The following is a 23,335-nucleotide window of genomic DNA, read 5'->3' on the forward strand; positions in this document are numbered from 1 at the left end:
GACAACCAAATACATTACTGGCGGGGTACATCTTACATGACACCTGTCGCTCACAGAGACATCATCGGAATAGAACTCACATAAAGCAGTCATGTCTGAGTGTCGACATCATCTATGTACACCTTACACCAAACCTTCTGCTCTCAGTAACGACTTCAGCTATGCACAGCTCACACCAAACCTTCTCCTCTCAGTAACGACTTCAGCTATGTACACCTTACACCAAACCTTCTGCTCTCAGTAACGACTTCAGCTATGTACACCTCACACCAAACCTTCTGCTCTCAGTAACGACTTCAGCTATGCACAGCTCACACCAAACCTTCTGCTCTCAGTAACGACTTCAGCTATGTACACCTTACACCAAACCTTCTGCTCTCAGTAACGACTTCAGCTATGTACATCTCACACCAAACCTTCTGCTCTCAGTAACGACTTCAGCTATGTACACCTCACACCAAACCTTCTGCTCTCAGTAACGACTTCAGCTATGTACACCTCACACCAAACCTTCTCCTCTCAGTAACGACTTCAGCTATGTACACCTCACACCAAACCTTCTGCTCTCAGTAAAGACTTCAGCTATGTACACCTTTACACCAAACCTTCTGCTCTCAGTAACGACTTCAGCTATGTACAGCTCACACCAAACCTTCTCCTCTCAGTAACGACTTCAGCTATGTACACCTTACACCAAACCTTCTGCTCTCAGTAACGACTTCAGCTATGTACACCTCACACCAAACCTTCTGCTCTCAGTAACGACTTCAGCTATGCACAGCTCACACCAAACCTTCTGCTCTCAGTAACGACTTCAGCTATGTACACCTTACACCAAACCTTCTGCTCTCAGTAACGACTTCAGCTATGTACATCTCACACCAAACCTTCTGCTCTCAGTAACGACTTCAGCTATGTACACCTTACACCAAACCTTCTGCTCTCAGTAACGACTTCAGCTATGTACACCTCACACCAAACCTTCTGCTCTCAGTAACGACTTCAGCTATGCACAGCTCACACCAAACCTTCTGCTCTCAGTAACGACTTCAGCTATGTACACCTTACACCAAACCTTCTGCTCTCAGTAACGACTTCAGCTATGTACATCTCACACCAAACCTTCTGCTCTCAGTAACGACTTCAGCTATGTACACCTCACACCAAACCTTCTCCTCTCAGTAACGACTTCAACTATGTACACCTCACACCAAACCTTCTCCTCTCAGTAACGACTTCAGCTATGTACACCTCACACCAAACCTTCTGCTCTCAGTAAAGACTTCAGCTATGTACACCTTTACACCAAACCTTCTGCTCTCAGTAACGACTTCAGCTATGTACAGCTCACACCAAACCTTCTGCTCTCAGTAACGACTTCAGCTATGTACACCTTACACCAAACCTTCTGCTCTCAGTAACGACTTCAGCTATGTACACCTTACACCAAACCTTCTGCTCTCAGTAACGACTTCAGCTATGTACACCTTACACCAAACCTTCTGCTCTCAGTAACGACTTCAGCTTTATACACCTCACACCAAACCTTCTGCTCTCAGTAACGACTTCAGCTATGTACACCTTACACCAAACCTTCTCCTCTCAGTAACGACTTCAGCTATGTACACCTTACACCAAACCTTCTGCTCTCAGTAACGACTCAGCAGTAACCTTCGACTTCAGCTATGTACAGCTCACACCAAACCTTCTGCTCTCAGTAACGACTTCAGCTATGTACAGCTCACACCAAACCTTCTGCTCTCAGTAACGACTTCAGCTATGTACACCTCACACCAAACCTTCTCCTCTCAGTAACGACTTCAGCTATGTACACCTCGACACCAAACCTTCTCCTCTCAGTAACGACTTCAGCTATGTACACCTCACACCAAACCTTCTGCTCTCAGTAAAGACTTCAGCTATGTACACCTTTACACCAAACCTTCTGCTCTCAGTAACGACTTCAGCTATGTACACCTTTACACCAAACCTTCTGCTCTCAGTAACGACTTCAGCTATGTACACCTCACACCAAACCTTCTGCTCTCAGTAACGACTTCAGCTATGTACACCTTACACCAAACCTTCTGCTCTCAGTAACGACTTCAGCTTTATACACCTCACACCAAACCTTCTGCTCTCAGTAACGACTTCAGCTATGTACACCTCACACCAAACCTTCTGCTCTCAGTAACGACTTCCTATGTACACCTCACACCAAACCTTCTGCTCTCAGTAACGACTTCAACTATATACACCTCACACCAAACCTTCTCCTCTCAGTAACGACTTCAGCTATGTACACCTTACACCAAACCTTCTCCTCTCAGTAACAACTTCAGCTATGTACACCTTTACACCAAACCTTCTGCTCTCAGTAACGACTTCAGCTATGTACACCTTACACCAAGTTTTCGGCACTAAGTAACCCGGAGTACACCTCACATTACACATTCCGCTATTGAATGACCTAAATTTTGTGGCAAGAAGCGTTGTCTTAATTCTGTCTGAGCTGACTAGATCTTAATGAAGGATAGAATTATACAAATTGGCAGCCAGGAGAAGGGGAAACACAACAGCCACTTGTACTGCTACAGTTTACAACTCTCAGGGGTTAAAAGGTGTTCCATTTTCTAACAAAGCAGTAATTAGTTTTTTTTTCAATACATCTAAAACAATAATTAGTTCATGAAAATGAATGTGTAGACGACAAGCAGTGACAAGAATTGTATTGATTGATTAAGCACGTTAAGCATTAAAATAACACAGTCGATAAGGGCCATGTATTTTGACTTATATCAGATGCATAAAAATTATATACTGCCAATAATTAGTATTATTGGTCGACATTGGTCAACCTAAGCTAGACCTCAGTACACTTCGATCGTCCAGAGTGTTGAAATCAAACCAGGTATGTGACGACATCGTTCGCAGTACAGAGAAGCCATAACCCTCGATCAAACCGCCTCCGATACCTTGTAGATGTCTGGTCAACAGCTATTTTTAGAAACTTAGATCAAGATTAATATAAGTGTTATTAAACATTTCAGTAAATCAGTCGATTTGATAGTATTGCTGTCTGATGTGTAACCCCTGGCTAACTAATTCTACTATTACCATAGATGATGGTATTCTAGTGTTCTCCTCTAGTTCAAAACATTATCAGTCGAGTCATTAGAAATCACAGCTTTTTATCCCTTGACATGTTATGTATATTATTTTTGTTTTTCATATATTTCCCGTGAATTGGTCATGAATGAGTCGTAAACCGCACTAGATTTACTCTTTCTCGTTTTCTTTAAACTATACTAGCCACATAAAGAAACTGTGCATTGTCAAAATATTATCCCAGTTGATAAGTACGATAACAATGTCAAAGGTACATATAAACTTTAATGGAGGGATCATGAGACCATAACAAGTCGGGAGAATTTCAATTGAAAAGTCAATCACAATGACGTCACGAGTCCACAAGCGGGACAGGGGTCAAACGACCATGTCACAAGCTCAATAACGGGTATGTCCACCATCGGCATTGAGAACAGCAGTGCATCGACGACGCATAGAGCCGATCAAACGTGCAAGGAAGGCTTGTGGGATGTCACGCCAGATTCTCTCAGGTTCTGTTGCAAGGTCAAGGACGTTATCAGGCGGATGAGGAAGACGGCGTAGACGTCGATCCATCTCGTCCCAAACATGCTCTATCGGGGAGAGATCCGGTGAATTTGCAGGCCAAGGCAGTAAGTCAACGTTGTGGTGTTGCAAGAAATCCATAGCAACCCTTGCCGTATGAGGGCGGGCATTGTCCTGTTGGAATGTTAACCCTGGGCCATGACGTTGCAGAAAAGGAATTGCCACAGGTCGAAGAATCTGATCCCTGTAGCCCACACCAGTAAAGTTCCCCTGAACAATCACCAAAGGAGTTCTTTGGCGTGCTGTTATTCCACCCCAAATCATCACGGAACCACCACCAAGCGATTCCTCTCCCAGACACAGGCCTGTGCATAACGTTCTCCCACACGTCTATAGGCACATTGACGTCCATCGCTATGGGAAATGTTAAACCTGGACTCATATGTAAAAACATTTCTCCACAAAAACAAGGGTCTGCGGACATGATTTCGGCACCACATTCGGCGAGCTTGTCGATGACGTTGTGTCAGGATAGGCCGTATGGCGCGACGTCGTGGTCTGATCCCGTGATGACGTAAACGTTGTCGAACTGTGTTGAGGTGGATACGGCGAAGATGGGTCACCCTTTTCCATATGTCCTGTCTTGGCGTTGTTGCACGTGGACGTCCAGAACGTTGCCGATCGATGACGTCATTTTTGTCCTGGTAGCGTCTCATCAGTGGAGAAATGGTGTCCCGGTGGCAGTGGAAATGTGCAGCCACTTGTCGTTGAGACATTCCCCCACGGACCATCCCAATGCCCTCATGACGTTGTGCAGATGTGAGCGTTGGCATGCTATGCGTTTCAATAGCCGTTTAATTTTTTTTTGAACGATCGCAAGGGCAGGGGTTGAACTTTCAAAAGTGACAGTATTGTGTGGCATTCATTTGCTCTGTTTCTCTTTCCCGGAATGCACGTGCAACAACGTATTGCACATCTCAAGGACGAACCCACTGCCGTCACGGAACGTGGCACGTGCATGCATATTGGATACATGTCACTAATCTCTAAGTTTAAATCCTTATGTGTCTACACAGGTTTGATAAATTTAGATTTTACATTTTTGTATGCACAGTTTCTTTATGTGCCTAGTATAGATTATGTGTATAGAGGTCTGCATGTAGAGAAGACCTTATATAGATTGCGTGTATGGAAGTCTGCGTGTGGAGAAGACCGGATATAGACTTCCTGTATTGAGGTCTTCGTGTAGGAAAGTATAGTTGTGCAGAAGAAATATGGTATGTGGAAGAGTATAGGGGGTTGTGTGAAGGAAGGTTGTGTGTAGGTAAGTATGTTGTAGGGAGGTTGTAGGAAGGAATGTCTGTTTGTAAGTGAGGTTACTTGTATGGCTCGTTGTCGATTCACTGTGCTATAGAGATGGCGCAATTGCCATAATTATTGATTTTCTGTATTATAATGTTCATTACTATTTTCTTTCATGGGGTGGAAGGATAAGGTCAAACGAAACGAAACCCGATGAGCACCATCCTGATAAATCTAATTTCTGCAGACTAATTGAACTTAACCTTCTTGAGAGACTTGAGAGGGTCTCCGACTTCGAAAATAACACTTCCCTTCAATTTATTTTTATGTTCAAACTGAAGTTAAATGAAAGCCATCTATCGGGGATATGGGCATAACTATCCTCTTCGACCTACAAATATCAATAACTATCGTCATTCGATTTGCCCTTGGTGATTTATAGACACTGGATATTTTCTAAATGAAACACTTTTATGTATTTCTTATTTCAAGAAACACCATTATATGTATGCATTTCCCTGAAACCATTTGTCCACAGAAATAAAAGTGTAGCAATCTGACACCCGTTTCTTCATGTCGGAGTTAGGATTTGAGAATCACAGCCAGGTGGGCCGGTCTAATCAAGCAGACATCGCCTTCAGGATGTTCTTACTCGAGTAAACCAAACAAGAGACACCAAGTGATTAACTAAAGAAACATTGTTAATTAACTTAAGGCATTAACTTCTAAATCATCTGACACCCGACTGTATATCGGCCAGCAACTTCAGTGATTACGAGCAACGTCGCCGCCGTAGGGGCATGCTGAAACGTCATCAACTACGTCACCGAACCTGATCATCATATCCTGTAAGTCTATACTGATGACTATCTAGGGTATGTTTACACCGAGACGCGACCTGTCTGAGACCTGGCTGCGACGAGCGATCGCACTGGTCGCGTACGTTTTGGCGATTGATCGCTCTTTTGAGTTTATACCGACAGGGTGTGCGATTTGACTACGACCAAAAACTTTGGTATCGCAACTAGGTCGCAATGCGGTCGTAGCCTCTGAGTGTGACTTTGTGGCAAGGTTCAAGGTGAGCTTCTGACGAACGGCGCCGACCAGGTCGAGACCACAACGACAACATCTGCGACCGATTTTGGACTGGAGTACGAGTAGTAAGATCGTCTTTGCGACTATTTGCGATCGCTGTGAGTCAATGCGAGTTATTGCGACTCCAGTAAGATGATGAGGACCTTTTGGCAAACCGCACTGAGACCTATGCGACGCCAATCGAGAGCTTCCGCTTTCAAAATCGTTTAACAAGTACCGGGACCGCCTGCAATCTCGTCATTCGTCGCCTGGAAAGCACTGGAAACACTCAGAAAGAGATGGATATTGACTCTGGAGATATCGTTTTGGTCCTTGTCCTGCAGACAGAAGCCGAAGCACAACTGAATGACGTTATTAACTACACCCTGGCAATGATTAGACAACGTGAAATAGGAAGAAGAAGGCGACGCTGCCAGATGCGAGTCAGAAACTGGCTGACCCCTGGAGAGAACACTGTAAGGACTACCAGCTTGTCCAGGGTTGAAACAGGAAAATCCAAATCAGTTCAAGAACTACATGGGAATGCTTATGGAGCTCTTTCATGAAATGGAGAGAATAGGGCCCAATGTTATCGGAAAAGGCAACAATTGCAGACCCTTAAGACACCTAGCCACTGGTGACCAGTATCCATGCATGGCTTACAGTTACAGGATGGGCAAGTCATCAATACACCGCATGGTACCCCACGTTTGTCGGGCTATCGTGGATGCCTACAGAGACGAGGTATTCAAGACCAGAAGAGTGGAAGGAAATAGCCAGACAATTGGAACTGAAATGAAAAGTGCCTCATGCCATAGGGGCACCTGCACTGAGTGGAAGCGACTACTGGTGTGTCTACAAAAGCTGCTACTCCATCGTTCTCCTACAAGTTCCCGCGGGTGGATACGAAGCGCTTTGGACACCAATCAGAAGCCCAAATATTTAATGCATCGGATATGAAAGACCGCTAGGAGACTGGTACACTTGGTCTCCCCCTCCTGAACCTTCTGAACAAGCTGACGTTGACGCAGATGGTCAACCAAGGAACCTGCTTGATTTTCGTCTGCCTGAAGCCGCCCTTCCTCGTGTCATTCATGGCCGGGTTGTCTTTGGGGATGTGCATAACTTCTTCCTCCTGCTCTGGAGTAAGGGTGACGGTCCTCTTGTGGAATTCTCTCTGCTTCGAAGCTGGCGATTGTAGGTTATCATCCGGAGTTGGATCAACCAGCAGGTCTTCTTCTTGTATTGGCGGAGGGGCCAGGCTCCGAGGGCTTGCAGGGGCTTGCAGGGTCTCATCTTCGACAGGGGTGGCAGGCCGGACGCTCTCTTCTGGTTCAGGGGTAGCAGGCCTCTGAAGATCTTGAGTAGACGTAGACGGGGTAGGCCGGGGCCTTCTTTGAAGTCCTCTTCTTTCTAACTATTCTGGCAGCAGTCCTCCTCAGCAGCACTTGGTGTCCGAGACTGACTCAAGTATGCCTGTCAGCTTGGTTTCATAGGCGGCCGCCGCTCACGGTAGACTCAAAATCGGTCGCAATGAAATCGCGGGAACGCTCTCGCCGGTCGCTGAGGGATCGCAGTGCGCTCGTAATGAACTCGCCACAGCGTTACGAGTAAGTGCGACTGACCTGCGAGCTACCTGCGAATTTATTGAGACTTGTGCGATCATACTGCGACCGATTTCGCGACCTCCATGTGAGTTGGACCGGTAGCAGACGTTATGCGAGTGTGGAGAACCATTCTCTACACTCGCCAAACCTAACGCGACCGGTGGAGAGTGATGGCGATCGTTGGCGATGCTTTCGGCGATGATAGAGACCTCAGTAAGACCCCACCGCTACCCCACTACGACTTTATGCGAGGGCCTTTTTTCGGTCGTAGACCCGGTGTAAACATGGTATTAGGTTGCTAGGGGGCTGTTCCAACCCGCTGAAGAAATAGTCACCAATCATGATATACTGCGACTATAACAATGATTCTTGATATGCTGAACCTAGGTGTATAATGATTCCTGATATACTGCAACAAGGATAATGATTTCCTGATATACTAGGGAAAAGTACTGAAACTAGGAGTATAATGATTCCTGATATACTGAAACTAGGAGTATAATGATTCCTGATATACTGAAACTAGGAGTATAATGATTCCTGATATACTGAAACCTGATATACTGAAACTAGGAGTATAATGATTCCTGATATACTGAAACTAGGAGTATAATGATTCCTGATAAACTACGAGAAGAATAATGATTCCTGATAAACCTGATATACTACGAGAAGAAGAATGATTTCTGATATACTACGAGAAGAAGAATGATTTCCTGATATACTGAAACTAGGAGTATAATGATTCCTGATATACTGAAACTAGGAGTATAATGATTCCTGATATACTGAAACTAGGAGTATATGACTGAAACTAGGAGAAGAATGATTTCCTGATATACTGAAACTAGGAGTATAATGATTCCTGATATACTGAAACTAGGAGTATAATGATTCCTGATATACTGAAACTAGGAGTATAATGATTTCTGATATACTGAAACTAGGAGTATAATGATTCCTGATATACTAAAACTAGGAGTATAATGATTCCTGATATACTGAAACTAGGAGTATAATGATTCCTGATATACTGAAACTAGGAGTATAATGATTCCTGATATACTGAAACTAGGAGTATAATGATTCCTGATATACTGAAACTAGGAGTATAATGATTTCTGATATACTGAAACTAGGAGTATAATGATTCCTGATATACTAAAACTAGGAGTATAATGATTCCTGATATACTGAAACTAGGAGTATAATGATTCCTGATATACTGAAACTAGGAGTATAATGATTCCTGATAAACTACGAGAAGAAGAATTATTTCCTGATATACTACGAGAAGAAGAATGATTTCCTGATATACTACGAGAAGAAGAATGATTTCCTGATATACTAAAAGTAGGAGTATAATGATCCTGATATACTGAAACTAGGAGTATAATGATTCCTGATATACTGAAACTAGTAGTATAATGATTCCTGATATCTGAAACTAGGAGTATAATGATTCCTGATATACTGAAACTAGGAGTATAATGATTCCTGATAAACTACGAGAAGAATAATGATTTCCCGATATACTACGAGAAGAAGAATGATTTCCTGATATACTACGAGAAGAAGAATGACTTCCTGATATACTACGAGAAGAAGAATGATTTCCTGATATACTGAAACTAGGAGTATAATGATTCCTGATATACTACGAGAATAATAATATTTTCCTGATATACTGAAACTAGGAGTATAATGATTCCTGATATACTACGAGAAGGCTAATGATTTCCTGATATACTAAAATTAGGAGTGTAATGATTCCTGATATACTAAAACTAGGAGTATAATGATTCCTGGTGTACTGCGACAAGGATAATGATTTCCTGATATACTGACATGAGGACAAGGATTCCTGATATACTGCGACAACAACAACCGTTCCTGATATCTCGCAACATGGTCAATGAGTCATTGAAGTCATTGAGTCATTGATACTCCGTCGGTCACAATAATATATCAGATTACCAGTGATTAAGCAGAGTCATTGAATAATGGCAACCGTTATGGGGAGTTTGAACGACAGAACCCTGTATATACCAAGCAAATGTCATCATAGTTACTATTAATAATGGTCCTTTTGTATGTAGTAATAAATCTAAAGCCACACGATATGAAGGCTCATGTTATCTGGACATACACGATATGAAGGCTCATGTTATCTGGACATAGACGACAAGAAGGCTCATGTTATCTGGACATACACGACAAGAAGGCTCATGTTATCTGGACATACATGATATGAAGGCTCATGTTATCTGGACATACACGATATGAAGGCTCACGTTATCTGGACATACACTGTTACAGCTGACCAAGGCTCATGTTCTCTGGACATACACGATATGAAGGCTCATGTTATCTGGACATACACGATATGAAGGCTCATGTTATCTGGACATACACGATATGAAGGCTCATGTTATCTGGACATACACTGTTACAGCTGACCAAGGCTCATGTTATCTGGACATACACGATATGAAGGCTCATGTTATCTGGACATACATGATATGAAGGCTCATGTTATCTGGACATACACGACAAGAAGGCTCATGTTATCTGGACATACACGATATGAAGGCTCATGTTATCTGGACATACACGACAAGAAGGCTCATGTTATCTGGACATACACGACAAGAAGGCTCATGTTATCTGGACATACATGATATGAAGGCTCATGTTATCTGGACATACACGATATGAAGGCTCATGTTATCTGGACATACACTGTTACAGCTGACCAAGGCTCACCCACTCTCTGCAGTCGTCTTTGTTGAGGCGGGCAATGTTTAGCGTATACATATACATACTTATTTTAAAAAGTAGGGGATGTTCCATTTTGGGGGGATATCTTTGGGGAACCAAGCTGAATATTGAGTTAGAAAATGAATATTCCATTCACAACGTGATATGGATTTTGTGCAAACACGCCAATTTCCTGTAAGCGTTTTTCATCACGTACACGTGAACAAGGTCTGGGTAAAATTCGAAATTTACAGTGGATCGTGTCAGTGCGTTGTTGTACATTTCAGTGATAAACACAAGACTGAAAATCGTTTTAAAAGTTTGACATGATGCGCTGTCTGTCACATCAGGAACGGCCACGTGAAACTGCCGTGTTGGAAGCTGGAACAAAACAGGACATTGTGCGACGAGCTCGTAATGTTTCACAGTCAGTACTTAGCAGATTAAATTCTCGATAGTGACAGACGATGACAGACCTCAATCTGGCTGACCAATTGGCGCACAGAACCGCTTCATCAGTACGATTATGCTACAAAATTGCGGTCAAAGTGCCTCTCAAATTGGAGATACGTTTCACAGAGCTACAGGTAAGTGGACAGACAATTCGTAATCGGCTACACAGATGGAACCTGTAAGCCCGGCATCCACGTGTTTATCCCACGATTGACGGGCCGAAAAACCACGCGCCAACCATGTCAGCGAGCCTGACCACCCGATCCCGTTAGTCGCCTCTAACGACAAGTATGGGTTAGTGAAGACCAGTTCTAACTCGGATCTTCACAAGCCCGGTTGCGCTGGACCAATCACCGTTGGACTAACGTCATGTTTTAGGATTAATCAATTCAATTCAATTTATTACTCAAAACACCACCAACGGTGGTACATGAGAATACAATATTACTATAGTCATATAAATAAATTCATGACAAGATGGCAGATAAAAGCGAAAAAGAACAAAAGGTTAATGTATCTTTGTAGACTTAAATATAACATTAATGTAGGTAGCAAGATTTTTAAGATTGCGCGTTTGTTTAGACGAGAACAGTTTGACGACTTTCCACAAGGTTATTGGATTCAGGTAAGAAGGTAAATATGTTTGTCTATACAGTAATAAAGCTTCTCATTTGAACAGATAATGGAGTTCATCTCCCACAGCATGAGAGTTACATAAAATACAAAGACGATATTCTCTAGGAACATTTGCCCAAAGGCCAACTTCTATAGGGTGGTGGTGATTAGTTATATGAATCTTAAAATCGGAGATAGATATGTTTTGGCAGAGAGAGATATCTCTCAAATTCTATATTGGTTTTTAGGATACGATAAAAAGAAGATTTGGAGCTCTGTATCATAGAGCTATGTCATTTTTGTAAAAATTGGTCTTTGAGGATCTGTTCGATCTTAAAAGAGAGAAACTTAGCTGTACATAGAAATGGATTGTAAAATATTTCAGTTAAACCACAGTCATTTAGTTCTTTCTTGGAAATTCAATCCAGGGAAACACATTGATTTCAGAACTAACTTGCAGCATGATAGAATATATATTATATGATAGTTTGTCTTGGCGCGTGTTTGTTACCATTTTGTGCCAAAAACATATACGTCTTTTGTTTAATTTAATATACATCGGGTATCGACCAAATTCTCCGTATATCATATAATCTGGGGTTGAATTTCGAAGACCTGCAGCAAGTTTCATAAATTTTATGTGTATTCTTTCAATTAAGTTGATGTTTTCGAACCCCCAAACTTCACATCCATATAATATAATTGGTTCTATCATTACATCAAAAGCTGTAAGAATGCAGTCAAGTGGTAAGTTTATATTACGTAATTTGTTTAGAAAACAAAACATTGCCTTTGTACCCGCATTTAAAAGTGTTTTAATTGCATGAATATATCTTCTATTGCGATGAAGGGAAATACCAAGGTAACAATAAGAGTCTACCACCTCAAGAGGCTCAACATCATAGTAAAGTTTCAATTTAGATGACTTCACAGGACCACTACCAAAAACAACAACTTTAGTTTTGGATAAATTGACAAATAACTTCCATTCATTACAGTAACAATAAAACGCATCGAGAGATTTTTTAAGATCATGAGGATCATCACTGAACAGGATTGTATCATCGGCGTACAATAATACCACAAGTAGAAGCCAAAGAGTTACATAGAAATCTGAAAAGTACTGTAGTTTTACACCCTGACACCCACTATTTACTAAGAATGATTCAAGATCATTTATGAAGAAGGCGAACAACAGAGGGGAGAGGTTATCTCCTTGTTTTACACCAGAGTTACTTGGGGAAAAAGGCGAGATCGTGTTGTTTAGAAGTATCGTTGATTTAATATCCTTGTACATATTTTTAATAAGTGTAAGAAACCTGCCTGAAACTCCCTTAATAAGCATTTTATGCCATAAACCAGCTCTGCAAACAGAATCAAATGCCTGAGAAAAATCAATAAACACACAATATAGTTTTTGTTTTCCATTTTTGAGAACGCCGAATAATAATGACATTACGAAAATATTATCCATAGTTGAAAAATCTTTCCGAAAACCGTCTTGAGCGGGTATTATGGTATTTTCAGATTCCACGAATTTCGTTAGTCTAACATTTAGAATACTACCAAAACAACTAAGAATCGTAGTTTATCAAGAATCAAGGTTTATTTACCGTTTATTCTCCGTGGAGATTTCGACAATACAACCACAAATCACAAAAATAAGATTCTGTCATGAAGTGCCTCATCAACCACTACCGACAACCACACCTGCACCCCCCTACACCCTAACCCCCACCACCACACCCCGCAAACTACACCCACACCCCACAACCCAAACCTTTGATTTTGTTGCATGCGTTCAGCTCACTTGTCCTCTATATGGACATTCCGTCTGCATTCTCAAGTAGGTATAAGCCAGACCTTCCATGAGATGGTCAATAAGTCCTCCCTCAGGTACATTGACTGATCCTCTTTCATCTACCTCTCTGCGTTTCTGCATGCAACATTGTTATTCATTTATTCTTCTAAATATTATTAAGGAGACATCCATAGCAACGAAACAAACCTTAAAACATCAATAAATAGATACATAAGATTGTCCTCATAAGTCTTAGATTATTTGAACACAAAGTCGATATAGTTAGTTCTGTGAACCTGGACGTCTGTTAAGCTAGCTAGATTACACATAGTTCTCGTTACCACTAATGAGGGCAACCTATTATCTCTGTCAACAACGTACAGTAACATAAGACAGCTGATCATTAATCGACACATATATTTACACTTGAATTAGGTTCCGCCCACTTATATTGGTGCACATATCCTCATGCAATTAAATCAACATCGACTTGAGCTGCTTCTTTTAATGTTAGAAATTTCGACTTTCCTCACAGGCAATGAGTCCTCCTTCATTCAAGAGTAACAGTTACTGTAATCCACGGCTCAGTTGCATAATGGAGCAAATGTTTTAACTCAGATTTTAATACTCCTGTTCCCATAAGGTTATTCACAAACTAAATGGGCAAAATGGTGAAGTCAAAGTTTCTCAACTTAACGAATATAACTTTTCTATTTGCAATACCTTGAAATTCGACGAGAGAGCCTGAAGTTATTTAGTTTCTCGTGTTTGTGTGAAACCATCTTCCTCTTCTTTATTTAAAGCTTACTTATAGTAGAAGAAGGGGTTTATTTCAAATGTTGTTTTTTATTTTGCCCTATGTGTTTGAAACGAAACTAATATGGCTAAGCCTTGATGAATGTATGTGTGCATGTAAAGTAATTAAATTGCTGTTTTACATTGCGTTTAACGTTTTTCAATTTTAGCCAACAGAGGTACCATGCCACAGTTTCACGTAAACATTAATCATTTTTAAATGAACGTTGCTTATATATTTACTCGGTTTAATGTACATCAACCTCCCGTATATCTCCACACAGCACGGGAAGATACGTAGATGATTTATGGTGATTTGGTTGCAGATTTTCAACCTAAATAGACATACATTTACATTGGCACAGTATTTCTCCAGTTTCAATTTTAGTAATTTGCTGTGGATACGTTAAACCTACAATAATGAAGTACAGACTATTCTCTGGAAGGGTCTGGTCTTCCTAACAACGGATAACGGTCGCCCCAAAGGCCTGGCGCCTCTTTAAGTAAGAGAACGTCTCCCATGCCGAGCCGTTTGTAGATGGTTTAAGTATAGATATTTGTAACTTTAGCATGGGATTAATTCAGATTTATTCTTATAGCATATTGATAATTACAAGTCCCACACTATACTTTACTTGCAGCAGAGTAGAAGTAATATGACGGACATAAAAAAATAACAGTGTTTTCAAACTACCTACCTTGTTTATCACCTCACTGACCTTTCACAAATGACAGTTTCACAAATGTTCATCAATATCTCTCTCTCTCTCTCTCTCTCTCTCTCTCTCTCTCTCTCTCTCTCTCTCTCTCTCTCTCTCTCTCTCTCTCTCTCTCTCTCTCTCTCTCTCTCTCTCTCTCTCTCTCTCTCTCGCACACATACACACGCGCACTCACACACAACCTTTATCAGGTTCATCACCTATCACACATATACGTTTACATCAGGTTCATCACAAGTCACACGCAGACAGGCACTTAAAACACACATTTCGTTTGTATGTATATGTTCGTATGTGTGGTATTTGTAAGTTGTGATGTTGCAGTAGTTGTTGGTCAACATACATAGTACTACGCTGATGATTTCTAAACCAACCTCATTCCCAAACTGTTCTCTTATTGGTGCGAATGAATGATAAGGCTAAAGAAGGAGGTCGTGTTGAGGCAGCGAGGACCAAGCTAGGGTAATGACAATCAACATCCCCACCGCCCCTGCTGCTTCATCTCCCACTCAAATGACGATGGGGTAAATTAGATCATCTGTTTTACTTCGAAATCAAAGCCCGAAGAATATCTTCAATCATGTTCTTTCTATAAGGCCTTCAGAAGTAAGCGTCATTAACGGGTTTTCTTCATAAGACGCTGGCCAGGTAGTAGATTAAACGTTTAGTCTGACCTGATACAACTGATGTCAGGCACACCAACAGATGTCTTTTAGAGAAGTTCAATTAACAACAGAATTTGAATATGATGATAATCCAGAAGCCGATCCAATGATTTGAAGGACCTGCCATAAACCAATGACTAGTTGTGAGATGGAGGGACTTCACTGCAGGTAATTGCGGCAGATTCTATACTCACTGTATGAATGTTTGAAGCATCTCCCATCGATTCCTTCTAATTAATCCTCTGTTCCAGAGGTGACCGGAATAGGGATGCTTTGAGGAAAACGTAGATTCATCTGATCATTAACACCATTTTCTTGGTGTCGTTTACAGGGATGTTTTTGTTGGACCCGTGAAGATTCTGGTTAGAATTGATCTTCAGTACCCCATGCTTGTCGTAAGAGGCGACTAAAGGGATCGGGTGGTCAGGCTCGCTGACTTGGTTGACACATGTCATCGTATCCCATTTGCGTAGATAGATGCTCATGCTGTTGATCACTGGATTGTCTGGTCCAGACTCAATTATTTACATACCTCCGCCATATAGCTGGAATATTGCTGAGTGCGGCGTAAAGGTATACTCACTCCCTATTTTTATTGAGGCAGATTTTGTTTTATAGATTTACTGTAGCGAACACAGGTTAAACACATAGACTATACTGTGATGTTAAGTACACACTGAGATAAAAGCGACAGAACCCTTTTCACATCCATAAGAATTATCTGCAAAGTCGATTCCACGATTTCGACTATATCATGAACACATGTTTATGAATCACTATCGAGTAGTTATGATACCTGAAAGGTGAGCGTGCCGTGGCCCAACGGTGGCATCCGACAAAAATATATGCAAATGCTGGTCAGTTGTGCACATGCAAAACACGTGTTGATATAAGTCAAAATAGGGAATTGCATCGACATCATTCTTGTCACAGATGACCTATCATTCTTGTCACAGATGACCTATCATTCTTGTCACAGATGACCTATCATTCTTGTCACAGATGTCCTATCATTCTTGTCACAGATGACCTATCATTCTTGTCACAGATGTCCTATCATTCTTGTCACTGATGCGTCAACTTAGGCAGCTTTCTTCCACGTTTCTTCCTTGAAACCTTTTGAAAGTTTCACTGAGGTCTTGGTTGTTGCAGCCTTGATCAAGCAGCATCTGAACACAAATCTTATGACGATTTATGAGTTGAAATATGATACAGAAGAGGCGACCACACCGGTCTCCTATATTTTCCAGTTCAGGTATTGTAAATCGGTGGAAGGGAACTGAATAATATTTGACGGTTATTGAACGATATTACATCTTCGAATACCTGAAACATAAGTTGAACCTTTAAGCTAAATTCCCTTGTCGTGACCTTGCCAATCAGAGCACATATTTTAATTTATATACAGATCCACAAGAAGGCGAGTACAATAAGAGCCCGACGGCATACCCTCTTCTTGTCTAAAGGTCTTACCCCTATATTTTACCTTGATCTTATCAACTCCAGACATATTGTCCTGAGCCCCCGGAGACAGATTTGTAACTGTATCTGTGGTGACAGCGGTCAGTAAGAAAGTCTTCTTTGCCATGAGGGGCAGTGGTGTACAGTTGAAAAGTTCATTTGGGACTCAAACAAACATGAGTTTTAATGACATTTCTTGTACTTATTGAAAAACCATGTTCTCAATTCCACATGTATCAAGTTATTTTCGCCCTTCCTTGACTGCATTAAGGATTATGGTTAAATATTAAGACAGGGGTTTGTTAGTACATCTACTGGACCTAGCAATATATCTCCCTTTGTACTGACTTTTATGGAATTTTGGAATCCAGTACAAGAGGGGAACATATATATCTTCCGAGTTTAGAGTCATACCGAAGGTCTATAGTAATGATGCATGGTCATGTCCGATGTCTCTCCCAGTTGACAAACTAGACTTTCCTGTGGCAGTAAATCCAAAGTAACAGATGCCATGATAAAACTACATGGGGACCCCACATATACTTTGACTGTATTACTGAGATCATATTGTGAACTACCATTTTCCAAGTTAAATCGCCATAGTTTTACTATTCACCCTCAGCACCTTCTCTCCAGATGTTTGACACCCTCTCCACACATGGTTCACGACACCTTCTCCACTTGTTTGAGATGCATATTCATGACCAGAACCCATCTCCAGCTGCTTGATATCAGCCCTCCTACACGTGATTTTCAATATGCTTCTCTCTATTTGCTTTGCTTTCTCATCACTAAGATGTGTGACAGTTTTCTCTTCAAGATGCTGTAGGACAGTTTCCTCTTCACTTAGCTGTGTGACGGTTTCCTCTTCACTAAGATGTGTAACGGTTTCCTCTTCACTAAGATGTGTAACGGTTTCCTCTTCACTAAGATGTGTAACGGTTTCCTCTTCACTAAGCTGTAGGACAGTTTCCTCTTCACTTAGCTGTAGGACGGTTTCCTCTTCACTAAGATGTGTAACGGTTTCCTCTTCACTAAGCTGTAGGACAGTTTTCTCTTCACTTAGCTGTGTGACAGTTTCCTCTTCACTAAGATGTGTAACAGTTTCCTCTTCACTAAGCTGTAGGACAGTTTCCTCTTCACTTAGCTGTGTGACGGTTTCCTCTTCACTAAGATGTGTAACGGTTTCCTCTTCACTAAGCTGTGTGACGGTTTCCTCTTCACTAAGCTGTGTAACGGTTTCCACTTCACTGAGCTGTGTGACAGTTTCCTTTTCACTTAGCTGTGTGACAGTTTCCATTTAACTAAGCTGTAGGACAGTTTCCTCTTCACTTAGCTGTGTGACGGTTTCCTCTTCACTAAGATGTGTAACGGTTTCCACTTCACTTAGCTTTGTGACAGTTTCCTCTTCACTAAGCTGTGTGACAGTTTCCTCTTCAGTAAGATGTGTAACGGTTTCCTCTTCACTAAGCTGTGTGACAGTTTCCTCTTCACTAAGCTGTGTGACAGTTTCCTCTTCACTAAGCTGTGTGACAGTTTCCTCTTCACTAAGCTGTGTAACGGTTTCCACTTCACTGAGCTGTGTAACGGTTTCCTCTTCACTAAGCTGTGTGACGGTTTCCACTTCACTGAGCTGTGTGACAGTTTCCTTTTCACTTAGCTGTGTGACAGTTTCCACTTAACTAAGCTGTAGGACAGTTTCCACGTCACTAAGCTGTGTATCGGTTTCCTCTTCACTAAGCTGTATGACAATTTCCTATTCACTTAGCTGTGTGACAGTTTACACTTAACTAAGCTGTGGGACAGTTTCCTCTTCACTAAGCTGTGTGACGGTTTCCACTTCACTTAGCTGTGTGATGGTTTCCACTTCACTAAGATGTGTGACGGTTTCCTCTTCACTTAGCTGTGTGACAGTTTCCACTTCACTAAGCTGTAGGACAGTTTCTCTTTACTAAGCTGTGTGACAGATTCCTCTTCACTAAGCTGTGTAAAGGTTTCCTCTTCACTAAGCTGTGTAACGGTTTCCTCTTCACTAAGCTGTAGGACAGTTTCCTTTTCACTTAGCTGTGTGACAGTTTCCTCTTCACTAAGCTGTAGGACAGTTTCCTCTTCACTAAGCTGTGTAACGGTTTCCACTTCACTAAGCTGTAGGACAGTTTCCTCTTCTCTAAGCTGTGTGACGGTTTCCTCTTCACTAAAATGTGTAACGGTATCCTCATCACTAAGCTGTGTGACAGTTTCCACTTCAGTAAGCTGTGTAACGGTTTCCTCTTCAATAAGCTTTGTAACGGTATCCTCTTCACTAAGCTGTATGACAGTTTCCTCTTCACTAAGCTGTGTGACGGTTTCCTCTTCACTTAGCTGTGTAACAGTTTCCACTTCACTTAGCTGTGTGACAGTTTCCACTTCACTAAGCTGTAGGGCAGTTTCCTCTTCACTAAGCTCTGTGCCGGTTTCCTCTTCACTTAGCTGTGTGACGGTTTCCACTTCACTAAGCTGTAGGACAGTTTCCTCTTCACTAAGCTCTGTGCCAGTTTCCTCTTCACTAAGCTGTGTAACGGTTTCCTCTTCACTAAGCTGTGTGACGGTTTCCACTTCACTGAGCTCTGTGCCAGTTTCCTTTTCACTTAGCTGTGTGACAGTGTACACTTAACTAAGCTGTAGGACAGTTTCCTTTTCACTAAGCTGTGTATCGGTTTCCTCTTCACTAAGCTGTATGACAATTTCCTTTTCACTTAGCTGTGTGACAGTTTCCACTTAACTAAGCTGTAGGACAGTTTCCTCTTCACTAAGCTGTGTAACGGTTTCCACTTCACTTAGCTGCGTGACTGTTTTCTCTTCACTAAGCTGTACGACAGTTTCCTCTTCACTAAGCTGTGTGACAGATTCCTCTTTACTAAGCTGTGTAACGGTTTCCTCTTCACTAAGCTGTGTGCCAGTTTCCTCTTCACTAAGCTGTAGGACAGTTTCCTTTTCACTTAGCTGTGTAACGGTTTCCACTTCACTAAGCTGTAGGACAGTTTCCTCTTCTCTAAGCTCTGTGACAGTTTCCACTTCAGTAAGCTGTGTAAGCTGTGTAACGGTTTCCTCTTCAATAAGCTTTGTAACGGTATCCTCTTCACTAAGCTGTATGACAGTTTCCTCTTCACTAAGCTCTGTGCCGGTTTCCTCTTCACTTAGCTGTGTGACGGTTTCCACTTCCACTTAGCTGTGTGACAGTTTCCTCTTCACTAAGCTCTGTGCCAGTTTCCTCTTCACTAAGCTGTGTGACGGTTTCCTCTTCACTTTTAGCTCTGTGCCAGTTTCCTCTTCACTAAGCTGTGTGACGGTTTCCCTCTTCACTTAGCTCTGTGCCAGTTTCCTCTTCACTAAGCTGTGTAACGGTTTCCTCTTCACTTAAGCTGTGTGACGGTTTCCACTTCACTAGGAGCTCTGTGCCAGTTTCCTTTTTCACTAAGCTGTGTAACGGTGACTAAGCTGTGTACGGTTTCTCCACTAAGCTGCTGTGGACAGTTTCCTTTTCAGCTGTGTACAGTTCTTAACTAAGCTGTGTATCGGTTTCCTCTTCACTAAGCTGTATGACAATTTCCTTTTCACTTAGCTGTGTGACAGTTTCCACTTAACTAAGCTGTAGGACAGTTTCCTCTTCACTAAGCTGTGTAACGGTTTCCACTTCACTTAGCTGCGTGACTGTTTTCTCTTCACTAAGCTGTACGACAGTTTCCTCTTCACTAAGCTGTGTGACAGATTCCTCTTTACTAAGCTGTGTAACGGTTTCCTCTTCACTAAGCTGTGTGCCAGTTTCCTCTTCACTAAGCTGTAGGACAGTTTCCTTTTCACTTAGCTGTGTAACGGTTTCCACTTCACTAAGCTGTAGGACAGTTTCCTCTTCTCTAAGCTCTGTGACAGTTTCCACTTCAGTAAGCTGTGTAACGGTTTCCTCTTCAATAAGCTTTGTAACGGTATCCTCTTCACTAAGCTGTATGACAGTTTCCTCTTCACTAAGCTCTGTGCCGGTTTCCTCTTCACTTAGCTGTGTGACGGTTTCCTCTTCACTAAGCTGTAGGACAGTTTCCTCTTCACTAAGCTCTGTGCCAGTTTCCTCTTCACTAAGCTGTGTGACGGTTTCCTCTTCACTTAGCTCTGTGCCAGTTTCCTCTTCACTAAGCTGTGTGACGGTTTCCTCTTTACTTAGCTCTGTGACGGTTTCCTCTTCACTAAGATGTGTAACGGTATCCTCTTCACTAAGCTGTGTGACAGTTTTCACTTCAGTAAGCTGTGTAACGGTTTCCTCTTCAATAAGCTTTGTAACGGTATCCTCTTCACTAAGCTGTATGACAGTTTCCTCTTCACTAAGCTGTGTGACGGTTTCCTCTTCACTTAGCTGTGTAACAGTTTCCACTTCACTTAGCTGTGTAACAGTTTCCACTTCACTAAGCTGTAGGGCAGTTTCCTCTTCTCTAAGCTCTGTGCCGGTTTCCTCTTCACTTAGCTGTGTGACAGTTTACACTTCACTAAGCTGTAGGGCAGTTTCCTCTTCACTAAGCTCTGTGCCAGTTTCCTCTTCACTAAGCTGTGTGACGGTTTCCTCTTCACTTAGCTGTGTGACAGTTTCCTCTTCACTAAGCTGTAGGACAGTTTCCTCTTCACTAAGCTCTGTGCCAGTTTCCTCTTCACTAAGCTGTAGGACAGTTTCCTCTTCACTAAGCTGTGTGACGGTTTCCTCTTCACTAAGCTGTGTGACGGTTTCCTCTTCACTAAGCTCTGTGCCAGTTTCCTCTTCACTAAGCTGTGTGACGGTTTCCTCTTCACTTAGCTCTGTGCCAGTTTCCTCTTCACTAAGCTGTGTGACGGTTTCCTCTTCACTTAGCTCTGTGACGGTTTCCTCTTCACTAAGATGTGTAACGGTTTCCTCTTCACTAAGCTCTGCTGTGTATGACAGTTTTCACTTCAGTAAGCTGTGTAACGGTTTCCTCTTCACTTAGCTGTGTGACGGTTTCCTCTTCACTTAGCTCTGTTACGGTTTCCTCTTCACTAAGCTGTGTAACGGTTTTCTCTTCACTAAGCTTTGTAACGGTTTCCTCTTCACTTAGCTTTTATGACAGTTTCCTCTTCACTAAGCTGTGTGACGGTTTCCACTTCAGTAAGCTGTGTGACGGTTTCCACTTCACTTAGCTGTGTAACAGTTTCCACTTCACTAAGCTGTAGGACAGTTTCCTCCTAACTAAGCTCTGTGCCAGTTTCCTCTTCACTAAGCTGTAGGACAGTTTCCTCTTCACTATGCTGTGTGACAGTTTCTTCTTCACTAAGCTGTGTGACAGTTTCCTCTTCACTAAGCTGTGTGACGGTTTCCTCTTCACTTAGCTGTGTGACAGTTTCCTCTTCACTAAGCTGTGTGACGGTTTCCTCTTCACTAAGCTGTGTGACAGTTTCCTCTTCACTAAGCTGTGTGACAGTTTCCTGTTCACGGATATTCGTTTCACTTTTTCTGCAAACCACACTCCTCGACAGTAGCTTGTAAATTCTCTCCTCTCCAGCTTCTTACCAAAACACCCTCTCCAGATGAGTGTCAACACCCTCCCTCTCAAAAGCAATAAAACACATTCCAACTTCTGTAATTTCTCGACTGGTGCTTGACAACACCCTCCACTGCAACTGCTTGAGAACACCCTCACCCTTGACTTGTGGTAAAGCTTGACAACGTCAACCTCTGAAATTGTTAGACAAAGCTCTTCACTCTCCTACTATTTGAAAACACCGACTTGGCTTAGTGCCTGACTTCGAACTCATCCAAACATTCCCGTCAACATCCTCCTCTCCTGCACCTGACAGTTTACCCCTTGTAACAGCTGCAGGAAACGCCTATCTCTCCTACTGCCTGACAGCACATTCCTCGCCAAATGCTTTACATCCTTCTCACTAACACCTGCTTGTCAAACTACTTGACATTTTCGTCATCAAGCGCTTGATAACAACCTCCGTTTACGAGTGTTTGGTAACACATCCTTCCCCCAGCTTATAGGCTTAACAACAACATCCTCTTCAACGTCCTGACATATGTCTCCCCACTGCTTGACAGGTGCTGGGCAACAGTCCTGTGAGTAAGATCTTGACTTCCCCTTCCACACCGACTGCTTGACAACACCCGTCCTTCCATCTCTTGCATAACACCCTCCTCACCAAGTGCTTGATAGTACCCACCTTTTCAACAATTAGCGATACTCTTTCTCCAATAAGATGACGACACCCTCTTCTCAAACAGTCTGACAGCTCCCCTGCGTAGCTTTTCTATACCACCCTTCTCTATATGACTTGACTTCCACTCCGACTGTTTGACAGTGCCCTCTTCGCCATTTGCTTCACAGCTTCATTCCAACAACTTGACAACACTCATCTCTCACAGACGCTTCACAACCTTCATCATCACCAACAGATGCTTGACAACATCAA

The 23,335-nt window shown here is 42.1% G+C and overlaps 1 protein-coding gene across 1 annotated transcript; it reads right to left on the minus strand.

Moving 5' to 3' along the window:
- Window positions 1-6,976: 6,976 nt before the first annotated feature.
- LOC124278664 (trichohyalin-like) lies at window positions 6,977-23,042 on the minus strand. The gene is made up of 8 exons (XM_046714435.1): window positions 22,941-23,042; window positions 22,111-22,276; window positions 21,630-21,814; window positions 21,401-21,566; window positions 20,739-21,352; window positions 19,013-19,435; window positions 17,495-18,086; window positions 6,977-7,368 (listed from the first exon to the last, which is right to left on the minus strand). The coding sequence occupies exons 1-8, from the start codon at window positions 23,040-23,042 to the stop codon at window positions 6,977-6,979; spliced, it is 2,640 nt and encodes an 879-aa protein (XP_046570391.1).
- Between the last annotated feature and the right edge of the window lie 293 nt (window positions 23,043-23,335).

This window comes from Haliotis rubra, unplaced genomic scaffold (genome assembly GCF_003918875.1).
Source record: "Haliotis rubra isolate DU_JTF1 unplaced genomic scaffold, ASM391887v1 Scf24, whole genome shotgun sequence".
Classification (NCBI taxonomy): Eukaryota; Metazoa; Mollusca; class Gastropoda; order Lepetellida; family Haliotidae; genus Haliotis; species Haliotis rubra.